Source organism: Tremella mesenterica, assembly GCF_000271645.1.
Source record: "Tremella mesenterica DSM 1558 unplaced genomic scaffold TREMEscaffold_10, whole genome shotgun sequence".
NCBI lineage: Eukaryota > Fungi > Basidiomycota > Tremellomycetes > Tremellales > Tremellaceae > Tremella > Tremella mesenterica.
In genome coordinates this window covers 611,003-626,144 of record NW_006711234.1, presented here as the reverse complement: position 1 = coordinate 626,144, position 15,142 = coordinate 611,003, and the positions used below count along the sequence as shown (strand labels likewise).

The following is a 15,142-nucleotide window of genomic DNA, read 5'->3' as shown; positions in this document are numbered from 1 at the left end:
GTGTCCTATCCTCTTCCCTTTTCCTCTTCTGCCTCCTTCTCCCACTGTCTCCTCCACAGCGTTTGTCCAAGGGAATCACAAACTCCCATAGCTCTTTCACAGTCCCAAACGATCTACCGTGTCTTGCAATTTCATCTAGAAGGTGCGATTTTAGTCCCTTTCTTGGCTCGGTCAACTAGGTTTCCATCATCAGACCACTTAAGAATCGCAACATGTCGCTGGAAGGCGGAGAAGTAGTCCGAAGCAGACCCGGTTTGCTTGAGGTCGTTAAGTTGTCGGGCCGCAGTTCCTTCTTCGTCTGGATCACCAAAGTTAGTCTTGAGGTACTTAACGAACTGATCGTGTGTCGTGAGGTACTCAGGAAGAGGTCTTTTGGATAGATCGGGCTGCACTGCAAGAAGAGGTGTTTCGCGTAGATGAGAGATCATGAAAAAGACTTTCTTAGTGTCGTCGGGGAAAAGATGAGAGTTCAATTCGAAATGTACGTCGCACTCAGACAGAAAGGCGGTTAACTTGTTCCGATCTCCTCTCCAGAGGTCTGGGTTAGGTAGCTTTATCCCCTTCCGTTGTTCGCCCACTACGCTTGGGGTCGCCGAAGTTTGCCGTCCCATGGCGTACCTCACTCCTTCTGATATCCCTTCTGCAATCCCGCCCACTGTATCCCTTTCTCTTCTCTGTTCCCATTCCTCCCTACGCCTTCTCTCCTCCATCATGTCTTTGTTCATATTCGCCACCATCTGCATCAAGGCCAACACCACCCCTTGTGTTCCTTCTTCTCCCAAGTTCGCCGTACTTCCAGTGTTTTCTCTTGGGCGTGGGGTTTGGTCTGATCCAAGTGGGGATCCCGCAGGTGGGAGAGCATTAGACGGAGGAGAAGGAGGGTTAGAAGGCACCGGTGGAACGAACTCATCTCCTTGAATTGATCCCCCCACACTATCCTCCACTCCAAGGTCCTGCCCCATTGCTCTGCTAAGCTCCTCCAATGCTCTCCTCTCGTTCTCCTCCATCCTGTCTCCATCCCTACTCATCCCTCGTGTAATTCTTCTTTCTGGTTCCATATTATCTTTGTACTTCTCCAAGGTTCGCACGGGTCGTCGGTAAGAGCGATCCTTGATACTGTCACGGCCGTCGAACAACTATTTCTTAATAGACCGACGGTCGACGAACCTCGGCTAACTTCACGCTCTGAGTCGATGTCTCACCCAACCAGGAGGGCGCAGACGTCGAAAGGGGTGTAACTACGGCGTACTTCGGCGTAGTTACTCTAACTAGGGTTTTGTTCTACTGATGGCGATGTATCTTGATTTATAGCTATCTCTATCTGTCTTTCACTACTGACAACAATCAAGGATCGCTGAAGAACTTCAGCGATCTTCTCAGCTAATATTATCTACTCCTCCTAGACGTTCATCCAACCCTCTCGCGCTTTGACGTACTTCAACGCACTTCGTCCAACTTCCCCGAGCCCTCGGCCATCCTCTTCCTCCTTCGACTAACTCCGCCTAACATCGCCGCACTTCTGCTCCCATTGTCCCTACTTAGCCTAACTCCGCCTAACATCGCCGCACTTCTGCTCCCATTGTCCCTAATTAGCCTAACCCCGCCTAACATCGCCGCACTTCTGCTCCCATTGTCCCTACTTAGCCTAACCCCGTCTAACTTCGCCGTACTTCTGCTCCCATTGTCCCTACTTAGCCTAACTCCGTCTAACTTCGCCGTACTTGGTGTCAGAAGTCCTGAGTTACGTGTAGAGTAAAGAGGTTAAGGCGTGATGGGGTTTTGATGGCCAAAGGAGGGTCATTGTTGGTGGAGTAATCGAGGTGTCACGACGTAGTTCGTGACATTCGGCCCACTTCTTCTTCTTTCCCAGTACCAATCCTAAATCGTACTATCATCGTCTATCGATTCTCAGCCTTTACCATACCAAACATATCAATTTGATATATCTCAACAAAATGTCTTCTCGTCCGGAGCTCAACGCCCATAAATTTTTCGCAGATCGCTTTGCCGCTGTTCGTAAGTCTCTTCGTACTGTCTATAAGCTACTCTGTCGCTGATTGTTCTAGTCGCTCAGCAGGGGAACTCTCCCCGCCATGTGTCATCCATGGGCTTTGGAGCCCTAGCCATCACCGATGGCTCGCCTTCTGCTGCTGCAGCCTCCGCTGCAGTTCCTTCTGCCACCGCGTCCCCTGTTGCGGTTACGACCCCTCTCTCCTCTGGCCAACAGGAGGTCAGACCTGCTCCTGTTGGCCTTCCACACCCGTTAGGCCGTACTGCCACTGTGGTAGAAATCGATGATGATGACGATGAGGAGATGGATGGTGCTCGTCGTGGTGAAGAGACGGGTGTGTTGGTTGATGATGGTGAGAAGGGTGGTGCAGATGAGGATGATGAGATGGGTGAGGTCGATGAAGATGAGGAAATCCTCAGTGTTGATCTCGGTGATCCAGCGCTGTTTGAGGATAGAGAAACGTGGGTGTCAGAGTTGGAAAAGTTAAGCCGTATGTCCTCTTGTCATATACCCTGTTCGTAAGTGCTGACATGTAGCTGTTCGCGATAATGAAGGTTCTCCCGAATTCCGCGTACGACTCCAGACTTCTTTCGGGAAGAAACGGGTTGCGTATCAGGAGAAGATGGATGCTCTGGCTGAAATTAAAGCCGAGAAACGTCGCCGCTCCCCTTCCGCCCACGACGAAGTTACCCCTCCTTCGGCGAAACGGGTCAAAGAGACCCCTCGGTCCTCTACAGGACAGGCTGAATTGTTTCCCTCCCCTTCCCACGAGCCAGGGAGTGCCCGCAAGGCGTCGTTGCGGGAGCAGGATAGGCTATGGAAGTTGTTCATCGATGAAAGGGAGCGATGGGAGGTCGCCAGTATCGAAGAGTCGTGTGATAGATGCCGGTAAGTTCCTTCCCTAGAAGTTTATACGTCTGCTGATTAGTAGCCGTGAAATTATCACGTATGGGAGAGCGAAGTGGCCGTGTCTACGACCGGTCAAACCTCATAATCGCGGGTCCCGTTGTGCTTCTTGCACTTCTGGTCCCTGCTCGTTCTGTCCCCCCAACACCGCTCGGGACATTCCTCCAAGACCTTCTGCTCCCCTCGGTCCCCCCTACACTCCGTCCGCCGCTGTTCGCCGCCGTCTCCCCACAGCCCAAGATGGGGAATATCCTTCGCGCTCTCCTTCGGCGAACTTCTCCTCTCCTGGCCCCACCTCGCCGTCACCCGCCGCCCGTCGCCTGCCCAACTCTCCCGTGGCCGGACCGTCACGTCTCCCTGCCACTCCTTCGGCTGGTCCGTCCCGTCACACTCCTCGTCGTGCTTCTTCCGCCGCTCTTCGGCCTTCTACTCCTGTGGCTGGCCCATCTCGTCTCCCGGCTACTCCTTCTGCCGTTCCGTCTCGTCCCAGCAGGAGCCGTCCCACTCCTGTCTCAACTCAAGAGGACTTCTCTTCAAGTCTCCCTCCTGCCCTTGGGACCCGAAGCCGTCAACCATCTGTCCCTCCTGCTTCTGGGCTCTCAACTCCTGCCCCTCCTGTGAAAACTCCTCCGAAATCTTCGAAAGGGAAAGGCAAGAATAAGAAAGCTGTCCAGTTCGAATCGGCTGTGGTGGAAGACGAAGGTACTCAGCTACCAGGGGAAATCCTTCCTTCCCTCGACCACCCCATTATCGCTCTCGATCCCCGGATACCAGAGGAGGACAAACAATTAGCCACCTTCCGTTCCGTCATTATTGGCTTAACCACGCAATTACAAGCCAATAGACGAGATACGGTGAAGCTTGTCGAATATTGTGTGAAGCTGGTCTCTGCGATGAATACTCTCTCTCGGACAATGGCAACTCTTGTGAACTCCTCCGACATAGGGCCATTAGGGCGAACTGAGTTAGCTAGAGTCTCCCGAGAGCTCACAACGGACATGAGCGACTTCTACCGCAATCTCTTCGACTCTCCTTACCTCCTGAACCCCACTGAGTATATGCTCCCCCCTACACTGGACTGGTTAAGACCATCTCAACCAGCTCGACTCAGTTCTCAGGATGGTGCTTTCCTCGATATCCTAACTCTTCCCGCAGACTGTCTTAGAACACTTCGTCAGTTGTGGAAATCACCTAGTCTGAGTGTCGCTCGTGATCCTGCTCTCCACTCCGCTCACATTCTCGCCTTTAATACAGCATGGAAGGAGACTCGGGCCCTCCGACGGGCGGTGGGACCGAAGGTTACTGAGAGTAGTTCTGGGAGTGGTCCTGCACCGGGAAACGAAGAACAGGGAGGAAGTTCGCAGCAGTGAGTTGTACTTAGCTAATGTTGTACCAGTTGTATGAATTACTTCCTCGTTCGTGATCTCATCACTCGTCCTTTCGTCGGCTTATCCGGGTGAAGTTCGTGGAACTTCGCCAATATGTCATTAGCTCCGTCCACATTTTCTACTGGTTCCCATGATACTGCGTCATCCGAGCCTTCGTAACCTAACCATTCCACTAGATATTCTAACTTCCCTGACCTCTTATTTACTCTCGAGTCCACAATATCCTTTACTTCCCACGATTCTCCTACGTTATCTACCTCTACTGGGCCAGGTGGTTCAGCTTGCTGACCAGGAAATACCGGAGGGTGATAGGGACGGAGTAAAGAAACATGGAATACATCATGGATACCTGCCATCGTTCCTGGTAATTCCAGTTTACAAGCATGAGAACCTACTTGCCGTACTACCTTGTACGGCCCACTTTGCTTAACGTCCAACTTCTTCATTGGTCTTTTAGTCTTGCCGTTCTCTAACGACAGCATTACTAGGTCACCTTCCACGAAGTTCGGCGTAGTCCGGTGTTTTCTATTGTATCCTTCGGCGTACTTCTCGTTAGCTCTCTCAATTCCCTCAATACATTCTTTATGTATTTCGGTTAGGTCTTTTACCACCACTATAGCAGCAGGTACCTCGACCTCACTGGCCTTAATCTCTTCAGCCCACTGAGGGTGGTACCCATAGTTCGCATAGAATGGGGTCTTGTTTATCGCGGAATGATGGGTGTTGTTATAAGCAAAGCTAGCTCGGGCAAGTAGCTTCGACCAGTCGTTCTGCTGGTAGGAAGTGAAGATTCGAAGGTATAATTCCAGGGACTGGTTCGTTCGTTCGGTCTGTCCATCAGTCTGTGGATGATACGCGGTAGAAAGATGTAGTCTTATCCCGAGACTATCGGTCAAGTTCTTCCAAAACTTCGAAGTAAACTTCGATCCTCTGTCTGATACTATACTCTCTGGTAACCCATGCTGGGCCACCACATAGTCCATTATCAGCTCCGATAGTCCAGCTGCGGTTAACTTCGTCGTGGTTGGGATAAACATGGCCCATTTTGTCAGTCGATCCACGACCACTAAGATAGAGTTATATCCATGGGAATTTGGGAGCTCTTCGATGAAATCCATCGAGATACTTGACCAAGGTTTTGTCGCTACTTGTAGGGGTTTAAGTTCTCCATGAGGCTTCTGTCTGTTAGTCTTAGCTCTCTGACATACCGCACAACCAGCGACATAGTCTTCTACATCCTTCCTTACTCCAACCCAAACATAATCCCTTAGGATTAGTTCAAGGGTCTTCGCCGAACCTGGGTGACCAGCCAAAGCCGAGTCATGTCGCATCTTCATGATCTTTAGTCGAGCGTCGGCGTAGTTCGGCACATAAGTGCGATCGTCGAATGTGAGGAAACCTCTCGGGGTCCACCCCCCACGAAGTATTAGAGGAGATCGCGAACTACGGCGTAGTTCGGTGATTGATCCTGGTTCCTGTACATCATCGTGACACGTCGGATGAGAACACTCAGCGCAGATAACTCCTAATAACTCCTCTCTAACCTCCTCTACGTCTTCGTCCTCCTGTACTCCAAGCATTAGATCCATAGGGTCAACAAGATCCTTTTCCTTCATTTCCCTTGTCCCTTGCAAGGCTCGAAGGAGGTGGCGCAACTCCGACGTGGTGGCGTCAACTTCGTCGAACTTCGGCAGACCTTGAATAAGGTTACTCTCCTGTATCATGGTACTTCCTTTTCCCGAGTGATAATCCGCCCGTCTAGACAACCCGTCTGGAAGGCTTGCTTGAGTCCCTGGTCGATAAACCATTTTAAATCTGAAGTTAGCTAACTCTTCTACCCACCTACCTTGACGTGGGCTGAGTTGCTTCGGTTCCATCCAGTAAGTGAGATTTAAATGGTCGGTAAGGACCGTGGTTTCTACCTGCAGTAGTAAGTGTCTTCTTCTTCTGAAACCCTCAACTACGGCGAGGAACTCCTTTTCTCCTACCGTGTAATTTAGTTGGGCCGTATTGAACGCGCCTGACTCGATAGCGACTGGGTGCTCTTGCCCAGCTGTATTAATCTGCGAAATTATGAAACCCCAGCCGAAGAACGAGGCATCTGTCTGTAATATGGTCTTCAATGTGGGGTCAAAGTGAGCTAACACCGGTGCAGTACACATCCTAGCCTTCAATTCTTTAAAGGCTGACTCCTGTTCTGCTCCCCACACAAACGGTACCTCCTTCCTCGTCAAATCATTGATAGGTCTAGCAATCTTCGAGAAGTTGGGAACAAAACGCCTGTAATAGCTCACGACTCCAATGAAACCCCTCGACTCTCGTAGATTCTTTGGACGTGGGAAGGATGTGATGGCGTCAATGTACTCTGGATTAACCGATACACCTCGAGAGGAGACCACAAAACCCAGGAATATGTCACGGCCGTCGAACAACTATTTCTTAATAGACCGACGGTCGACGAACCTCGGCTAACTTCACGCTCTGAGTCGATGTCTCACCCAACCAGGAGGGCGCAGACGTCGAAAGGGGTGTAACTACGGCGTACTTCGGCGTAGTTACTCTAACTAGGGTTTTGTTCTACTGATGGCGATGTATCTTGATTTATAGCTATCTCTATCTGTCTTTCACTACTGACAACAATCAAGGATCGCTGAAGAACTTCAGCGATCTTCTCAGCTAATATTATCTACTCCTCCTAGACGTTCATCCAACCCTCTCGCGCTTTGACGTACTTCAACGCACTTCGTCCAACTTCCCCGAGCCCTCGGCCATCCTCTTCCTCCTTCGACTAACTCCGCCTAACATCGCCGCACTTCTGCTCCCATTGTCCCTACTTAGCCTAACTCCGTCTAACTTCGCCGTACTTCTGCTCCCATTGTCCCTACTTAGACTAACTCCGCCTAACATCGCCGCACTTCTGCTCCCATTGTCCCTACTTAGCCTAACTCCGTCTAACTTCGCCGTACTTCTGCTCCCATTGTCCCTACTTAGACTAACTCCGCCTAACATCGCCGCACTTCTGCTCCCATTGTCCCTACTTAGCCTAACTCCGTCTAACTTCGCCGTACTTGGTGTCAGAAGTCCTGAGTTACGTGTAGAGTAAAGAGGTTAAGGCGTGATGGGGTTTTGATGGCCAAAGGAGGGTCATTGTTGGTGGAGTAATCGAGGTGTCGCGACGTAGTTCGTGACAGTCACCCCCTTCTTTAGCCGCGAACGTCCTCGTGAGCGATTACACCTCTGTCGTGTCAAGAGAACTTAGCAGCGTAGTACCCCCATTCTCTCCCTCCCCATGACCATCCTTCACCCTTCTGCTCTTTGCGCCGCACTTCGTAGTTGGGCCTCCTTTCACTCCAAAACCCGACAATGAGACTCCCCTAACTTCGTCGAGGTTTGCCGTAAGAAGCCCTGTGTCTTTTGTAGGTGAGACACGCTTCCTGAATGGCAGCCGAACAACACCGTTGTTTGTCGAAGTAACCCTCGCTTATATTGAGATGAGACACTATAGCGTGGGAATTTTGATCGTCCCTGCGATGCCTTTTGTTGATGAAACGCGAAGTTTGCTGCATGTTGACGACGAGGGTTTAGGTTTGATTATACTAAATACTGAGCAGTTCGTCGAGCTTCTCTCTTTTTCCCATCTGCTTTCAAAACTTTCTATCTCTCTTACCTAGAAAACAGATTTGTTACCTTGAATAATCGCCTCGAGTTTTATTGAGGGGGATGATATATATTCATCGTGTAGGTATCGTGGTCGTACCTCCAACTACCTCACACTCGAACATCATCATCCCAGCCATCGTTCTAGATCTGTCCCTTCGTGCTCTCCCACCTCTCCCACCCAGCACGAAGACACGCGATTGCAGGAAGTTCTTCTCGAGGAGGTGTTTTCGACGGGAATGATCGTCTCTCTCGCCGAGGTACCCTGGTCGCGGTGGAATGTTAGTGGTTTGTTAGTATATAGGCCCGGAATGCTTTTCCTCGCGCGGGTTTTGTCCCACAGGGTTTTCTCGCGGAGGTTTTTATCGCACCGGGTAGTATGTAGTAGTTAGTTGGTTCATCGGGTTAGTGTCACGGCCGTCGAACAACTATTTCTTAATAGACCGACGGTCGACGAACCTCGGCTAACTTCACGCTCTGAGTCGATGTCTCACCCAACCAGGAGGGCGCAGACGTCGACAGGGGTGTAACTACGGCGTACTTCGGCGTAGTTACTCTAACTAGGGTTTTGTTCTACTGATGGCGATGTATCTTGATTTATAGCTATCTCTATCTGTCTTTCACTACTGACAACAATCAAGGATCGCTGAAGAACTTCAGCGATCTTCTCAGCTAATATTATCTACTCCTCCTAGACGTTCATCCAACCCTCTCGCGCTTTGACGTACTTCAACGTACTTCGTCCAACTTCCCCGAGCCCTCGGCCATCCTCTTCCTCCTTCGACTAACTCCGCCTAACATCGCCGCACTTCTGCTCCCATTGTCCCTACCTAGCCTAACTCCATCTAACTTCGCCGTACTTCTGCTCCCATTGTCCCTACTTAGCCTAACCCCGTCTAACTTCGCCGTACTTCTGCTCCCATTGTCCCTACTTAGCCTAACTCCGTCTAACTTCGCCGTACTTCTGCTCCCATTGTCCCTACTTAGCCTAACTCCGTCTAACTTCGCCGTACTTGGTCTCAGAAGTCCTGAGTTACGTGTAGAGTAAAGAGGTTAAGGCGTGATGGGGTTTTGATGGCCAAAGGAGGGTCATTGTTGGTGGAGTAATCGAGGTGTCACGACGTAGTTCGTGACAATGCTTACCTCAAGTCCGATCATGATCCCCCCTGGCCCGAGAAGTTTGGAGACAAATTTCAAAGTGCCTTCCGGGAATCAATCCGGCAACTGCGAGCTTCTTTGACTGTGTGGGCCAATGTAGCTGGTGACCTCCAGAATACTTTGAGGAGATATCCTCCAGCCTTTGGGACATTTTACTTCAACTCAACATTACAAGCTTTGGCAAGTGTGAGTGACACTTTGGAGAAAAGCATGAACAGCATTTCTCCTCCTAACTCAATCAACCCTGTCAAGGTTGTAGAAGTCTCCCAAACGTTTGCAGGCTTGGTGAAAAGTCTTGAAATCCCTCCTACGATTCGTTTTCCAGGTCAAGCAATTAAAGCCCGAAGGAGGTTTTTAGATGAGTGAGATGAGGAATCCCATGCATGATGATGAGCGACGTTTCGAGTGATGACAGGAAATCTATGATCCCTTGGAGCATCCATCATGATCTCCACTAGCTTCTCAGATAGCAGTTTCACCTCATGGAGTTGCATAATGCCTCCAGGCCACTAGGAAGCATAACATACCTTCTCCAACACGGTTGAGTCCGTGCGCAAGACCATTCCCACTCAATCAGGCAAAAACAAGTAGAATGTCCTAGAAAGTCTCACCATTGTTTTGACTTACTTTTCTCTGTCTGAGATGGAAACATTTTTCTCATTCTGTGCAAGGTTTCAGGGCATAAGGAAAGCAACCATCTTAGTCAATCTAAACCCCCCTTCCGCTCACCCGTTTCCTCCCTGATACTGTTTCACCATGCTGACCATTGACAATCTCAAAACACCTGTGACCAACCTGGAGACCGATAACTTAGCTCCCAGTGGACAACCTTCCGCTCTGACTACTACCCAGGAGCGATGGAAAGAGCTTTGGTCAAACTTTGACACAGCTCAAACCATTCTCCAGGCTATCGAGGACAAAGTAAACGGATGTTTGGACCAATCTTGTCAGATGCATGGGGTGACATACGGGGCAGAAACCTCGAACGTGTTCAATGCAGTAATCTCACAATTGACAGAGTTCTTGGATGATATGAGATGCGCAAGTCTGACTGTGTGCAGTCTCTCTGGAGCCTGGTCCAAGTCAAGATGGCGTCATCGCAAAATCAGCAGCTGGAATCCTGTGTTGTCCACACCTCCCAGACCTACAACATCCAAGCAGTTGTCAACTGGACAATTGGATGGAACCTTGTCCCGATTGCAGCTGCTGAATTTTTCTCTCAACAGTATCAACAGTCATGTACAAGATGTAGAGGTCACTTACTTTTTACTTGACGACAGTGAGAAAGTAATAAATGACTTGAAAGATGTGCGTCACAGGATGAGTGAGCCAACATACCTGAGTTGATATAGTTGTGAGCTTCATGCGCTTGACAATGTCTCGCAAACAAGACAAGATAAATAAAAGATGCAGAGACAGGATAAAAGATGCAGAGTGATAAGGAAAGATAAGTCATGTTTACTGTTTAGTGTAAGACTGTCCGTTCCGCCTTGTTGTCACCACCGCTTGTTGAAACCTGGTACATTGGGGGAATGTCGTGACTAGTGTTTCTAGGGAGATCCACTTCGATGATCACGTTTATAAACGGTCATGACAAAAAATGAAACCATGCTTAAGAGTGGGGGTATTTCCACTAGTAAAAAAGTTAAATGACAATCTGCATGCACCCAATGAAGTGTGAAAGATCAAAATACGTCTTCTGATAATGGACATTCCGCCGTGTCATGTTCCGTACTCTGTTCATTAGTCTTGATTCTTGATCATCCTTCTCCTCTTTCTCATTCCCTTCCTTCTGCCCTTGCCGTGACACCTCGATTCATATTCTGCCCAGGGCGCGAGAATCTCAGGATTCGCTCGACGCACGAAATGCCGATCACGTTGTGACTTTCGAAATTGCTATGCCACACGACACCCAAGAAACAGGATCGTGACAACTGCATTGAGAGAAACAGAATTAACTCACCTCACAATCCGCACAAAACTTTGTTTTCCTCTTCGGACTTCCCCCTCCCGCTGATAGATTACCTTGAAATACAGGACAAGCATCCAACTCATGTGGTCCTTCACATAATTCACATCTTTCCCCTCCTTCTGAACTGAAATCCGATACAGAGGTCCTATGAGTCATATACGACATGCCCGAGCTTGAAGCGGGAATATCCGCAGCTTGAGAAGTGTGGATTATAGGTGATGTGGGATGATGTGGAGTGGGAACAGGAGGTGTTTGAGGAGCTTTGTGACGCCATTGCTCAGCTTCTCGTTCGAGTTCGATGAGTCGGGTTTCAAGTTCATCTTCTCGATAAATCTTTGATTCGATGAGAGATTCAAGTTCGGAGACTTCACGATGAAGCTGATTGTCAGTACACCTCATACTATGAAGGGCTCATAAGAGTGTGATGAGAGTGGTAGAGTGAAGTTGAACTTACGTCTTTGATGGTCTGCGCATGAGCTAAGACAATGGCTTTGGTGTCTGTAAGTTCTTTGCCTCCTTGAGGTGATTCTTGAGTTTCTTCAAGTAATTTGATCTCCTACGTCGTCAGCATCCCTCATAAGACCCTGAACCATCCTTTCCATCTTTCACCGCTGAGAGTGTGGTTTTCACTGTTCAGTTATTTCAGAAAAAACGATCTCTCTTGTTGTATGGATCGACATATACGAATGAGTTCAAAACGGAAGACGACTCACCTCCTTGAGCATCCCGACCTCCTCCGCCAAACTCTGAAGTTTATCTTTCAGATCCGCATTCTCCGTAGATAAATCCTGTATTATATGCTGGAACCCGACTATTCTTTTACTTTCCTCAGTTGATCCATTGGATAATCTTCCTTTCCTCGTGCCGTCTCGAGAATCCACAGGAAGACCGTTCTCCTTGATCTGCACCGATTTAGCCTGTACGTCAATTCCTATTTCTTCTTCAAGAGGACGGGGCATACCGCTGATAGATCCCTCTCGAGGGTAGAGATCTTGTCTTCCAGAATAGCAACAGTTTGCTGATGCAATGTCAGAACATCCTCTCGGGCTGCTTCCAATGAAGAGAGTTTATCTTGAAGAGCAGAAAGCTCAGAAGTGCGAGAAACAAGTTGTTTTTCGGTCTGGGCGGCGTCTTGTAGGGCTTCGCGCAAGGATGCCGCTTCCTGTTGATCAGCAAATTGCCATGCAAACACCTCTGAGATCTTTCACGTCGCTGCAGATTTCGTTGAGCGATGTCGAGGGTCATCATTCTTATGGCTGGGGTGGCTGATACACAGATGAAGGTCACTTGGGGCAGGATGGTGTCACAGATGGAAGAACACCAATGAAGAGAAGGAAGAGAAACAAAAGGGTAGAAGAACGAATCCACATACCGTAGCATCCCCACGTAAAGTCTCCACCTCCGCCCTCAAAACTTCCAAAGCCACCTGATTTTCTTTCAAAGCACCTTCCAATTCTCCCATCCTCGACTTCGTCACCGCCGCTTCCTTGTTCAATCTCGTCACTTCTCCCTTCTGTACCTGTAACTGTTCAAACACCGCCTTTTCTCCTTCTTTCGCTTTGGCAAGTTTAGCTCTCCAGTTGTCCGCATCTGTTTCCGCTTGAACTCGAGCGTCTTCCAGTTCTCCCTCCAGATTATGCAGACGATTCTGGAGATGTTTCACCTGGGCATTCAACGTCTCGTTATCAATCTCTGCCGCTGTGGCGGCTTGTTTGGCTAATGCTGACGGGGAAGGGGGAAGAAGAGCCCGGTCTCGCTCCTCTCTCGCTTTGAGGAGACGTTCTTCTAGTTGACGAATTTGTGCTTCGAGCTCGAAGTTTTTCTCCTCTGCGTCGGATACTTTTTGTTCATATAGAGATATTGCGGCCTGCGCATGAGCTAAGAGCCAGAATCGGTGGGGAAAGTCGGGCATGTGATCAGGAGACAGCCGAGATGGAAGTGAGATATACAATTCGACGGATGAAAAGATATTCGTTCACTCACCTGCCCGGCTGTTGTCAATTCTTCGATCAACGCCCTCATACTCTCTCCTTCTCTCTCTGCCGCTTCGGCTCTCTCCTGTACACGATTGATCTCCATCCTCTTGGCCTCCATACCCGCTTCCAGCTCACTAGCCGCTCTTTCCTCCACCAATTTGATCTCCTTGATCATCTCCCTCAACTCCTTTTCTTTCGCCATTAGGTCCTCTTGCATCGTCACTTGGGCAGCTCGCAGTTCCTCCGCCACACCAGCACTTGAGCCTCCCTCGGCCTGAGCAGCCGCAAGTTCAGCCTTGAGTGACATTGCTTCTTCCCTCACTCGATCCGCTTCTTCTTTCGCCAACAAAGCCTCCTCCTTAGCTTGCTCCTTTGCGTCTCGCAACTCGGCCACTTGCTCATCGGCCGATCCGCTGAATGTCCTCAACTCCTCTTCCAGCTCCGCATTGCGTCGCCGCAACTCCTTGATTTCTTCCTCTAGCTGAACCTGATGGGCTTGAACGACTCGAGTGATGTTGCTAGGGGAAGGAGGAGGAGGCATCATCTCTCCGATCGTACTTCCCCGTGGTACTCTAGCCTTGGGCGTGGCCATGTTCGCTCCTCCCAGGCTTTGTCTCCCTGCTCTAGCAGGAGTGACACCCACACCAGATACTCGAGAAGCTTTAGGGGTGACATTACTCGCGGTTAAGCCTCGGACAGAGGCGGATAGAGTACCAGCACGGGCAGAATCAAGTTGTTTCGCTGTCATACCCACATACTTGGCCGCTCTGGACCCGGCGGTAATCTTTCCGTTCAGCAGATTAGAAGAGGTACTGTTGCCTAGCAATGTGCGTTGAGGCATTTCTTCCTCCACCGTCATGGTTTTGAAAGGACGCGAGACTGAACGTGTGGCTCGTCCTGGGGTAGTTGTGGCGGGCCTCTGACCCAAAGCGGAATTGCGACCAGAGGGGGTCGCCCTTCCATTCAAGGAGTAAGCTGTGGAGGACACCATGGAGTGATGAGAAGAGGCAACGGACGCTGGACGGGATGGTCCTGACGTGGGAGGGGCGAGTTTGGAAGCGAGTACAAACATTCCACAATTAGGCGAACATTGAAAGTATTCGACACTAACTCATGAGCTTGTACATTACTGTCAGGCAGTGGAAAGCCCACCCGTTGACACTACCATCGTTTTTCCCTTTCCCCGCGAAACCACCTTCCAACTCGACACCTGCCCAAACGCCTTCCTTGAACTGTGTCGGTCCTAGGAATCTCAAAGTCCCTTCCATACCGACACCGCTCATTCTGACTCTATCTCCGATGACCGGTGCGAATCTGATAGAGTCAAACGCATTGCTGGCTCTGGATTCTGGTCTTCTGGCATGGGGTGTGGCGGAAGTAGTGGAGCTAGCCATGGAGGGTCGACGGGGAGTGATGAAATGACTTCCCGCTGTGGAGGCTGAAAGAGATGATCTACTAGAGATTGAAGGTCTTGAGACCGATCTGGAAGCTCCTGGCGTCGTCGGAGCATGTCCAAGACCCAGGGAGGAGGAGACCTTTGGTTTTACACCAGGAGTTCTAGGGGCGGGCATTCCGGCGTTACCGGGATGAAGGAATCCTGATTGAGTGGGAGTATCAGGATCATCGTGATGACCATACTTGCCTTTGAGAGATGAAGGCGGTCGATTTCGAAGAGCTTCTTGTAGCGCCGCATCCATGTCGTCTGTGAATTGTAGAGGAGTTGCCTGAGGACCGAGCGAGGAACGGGGGCGGCGATGGGAAGGAGTGGGGATACCTGTACCGCCACCAGGGGTGGAAGGGGTACCAAGGCGTCCAGGGGTGGATATTTGTGGTAACCGGGACATTGTGAGAAGCTGTACAAGTGAGAATAGGTTATCAAGGTGGTAGATGAGTAACCTACCTCAAGATCTGCAAGCCCCCCAGTGAGATGATTGCGACCGGCGTCTTTGGAGCAAAAGTCAAGGAGTCGAATCCTTGGATACTAACAATGGTTCAGCTGTAATTGCGGGACGTCTAAACAGGTGGAGAGGGAGGGATGGTGAGTGATAGAGGAATGAACATGTTGTTGCTAAGA

The 15,142-nt window shown here is 50.0% G+C and overlaps 3 protein-coding genes across 3 annotated transcripts; 2 read left to right on the top strand and 1 right to left on the bottom strand.

Moving 5' to 3' along the window:
* Positions 1 to 1,955: 1,955 nt before the first annotated feature.
* TREMEDRAFT_64220 (uncharacterized protein) lies at positions 1,956 to 4,287 on the top strand (the record flags this gene model as incomplete). Its single annotated transcript, XM_007006472.1, has 4 exons — positions 1,956 to 2,016; positions 2,067 to 2,501; positions 2,548 to 2,899; positions 2,943 to 4,287. The coding sequence occupies 4 exons, from the start codon at positions 1,956 to 1,958 to the stop codon at positions 4,285 to 4,287; spliced, it is 2,193 nt and encodes a 730-aa protein (XP_007006534.1).
* Positions 4,288 to 9,876: 5,589 nt separating this feature from the next.
* TREMEDRAFT_64218 (uncharacterized protein) lies at positions 9,877 to 10,467 on the top strand (the record flags this gene model as incomplete). Its single annotated transcript, XM_007006471.1, has 1 exon — positions 9,877 to 10,467. One exon carries the CDS (start codon positions 9,877 to 9,879, stop codon positions 10,465 to 10,467), a length of 591 nt encoding a protein of 196 aa, XP_007006533.1.
* A 338-nt stretch (positions 10,468 to 10,805) lies between these two features.
* TREMEDRAFT_45156 (uncharacterized protein) lies at positions 10,806 to 14,912 on the bottom strand (the record flags this gene model as incomplete). The annotated part of the gene is made up of 8 exons (XM_007006366.1): positions 10,806 to 10,856; positions 11,084 to 11,470; positions 11,547 to 11,648; positions 11,806 to 11,994; positions 12,054 to 12,254; positions 12,465 to 12,959; positions 13,076 to 14,174; positions 14,221 to 14,912. 8 exons carry the CDS (start codon positions 14,910 to 14,912, stop codon positions 10,806 to 10,808), a joined length of 3,216 nt encoding a protein of 1,071 aa, XP_007006428.1.
* Between the last annotated feature and the right edge of the window lie 230 nt (positions 14,913 to 15,142).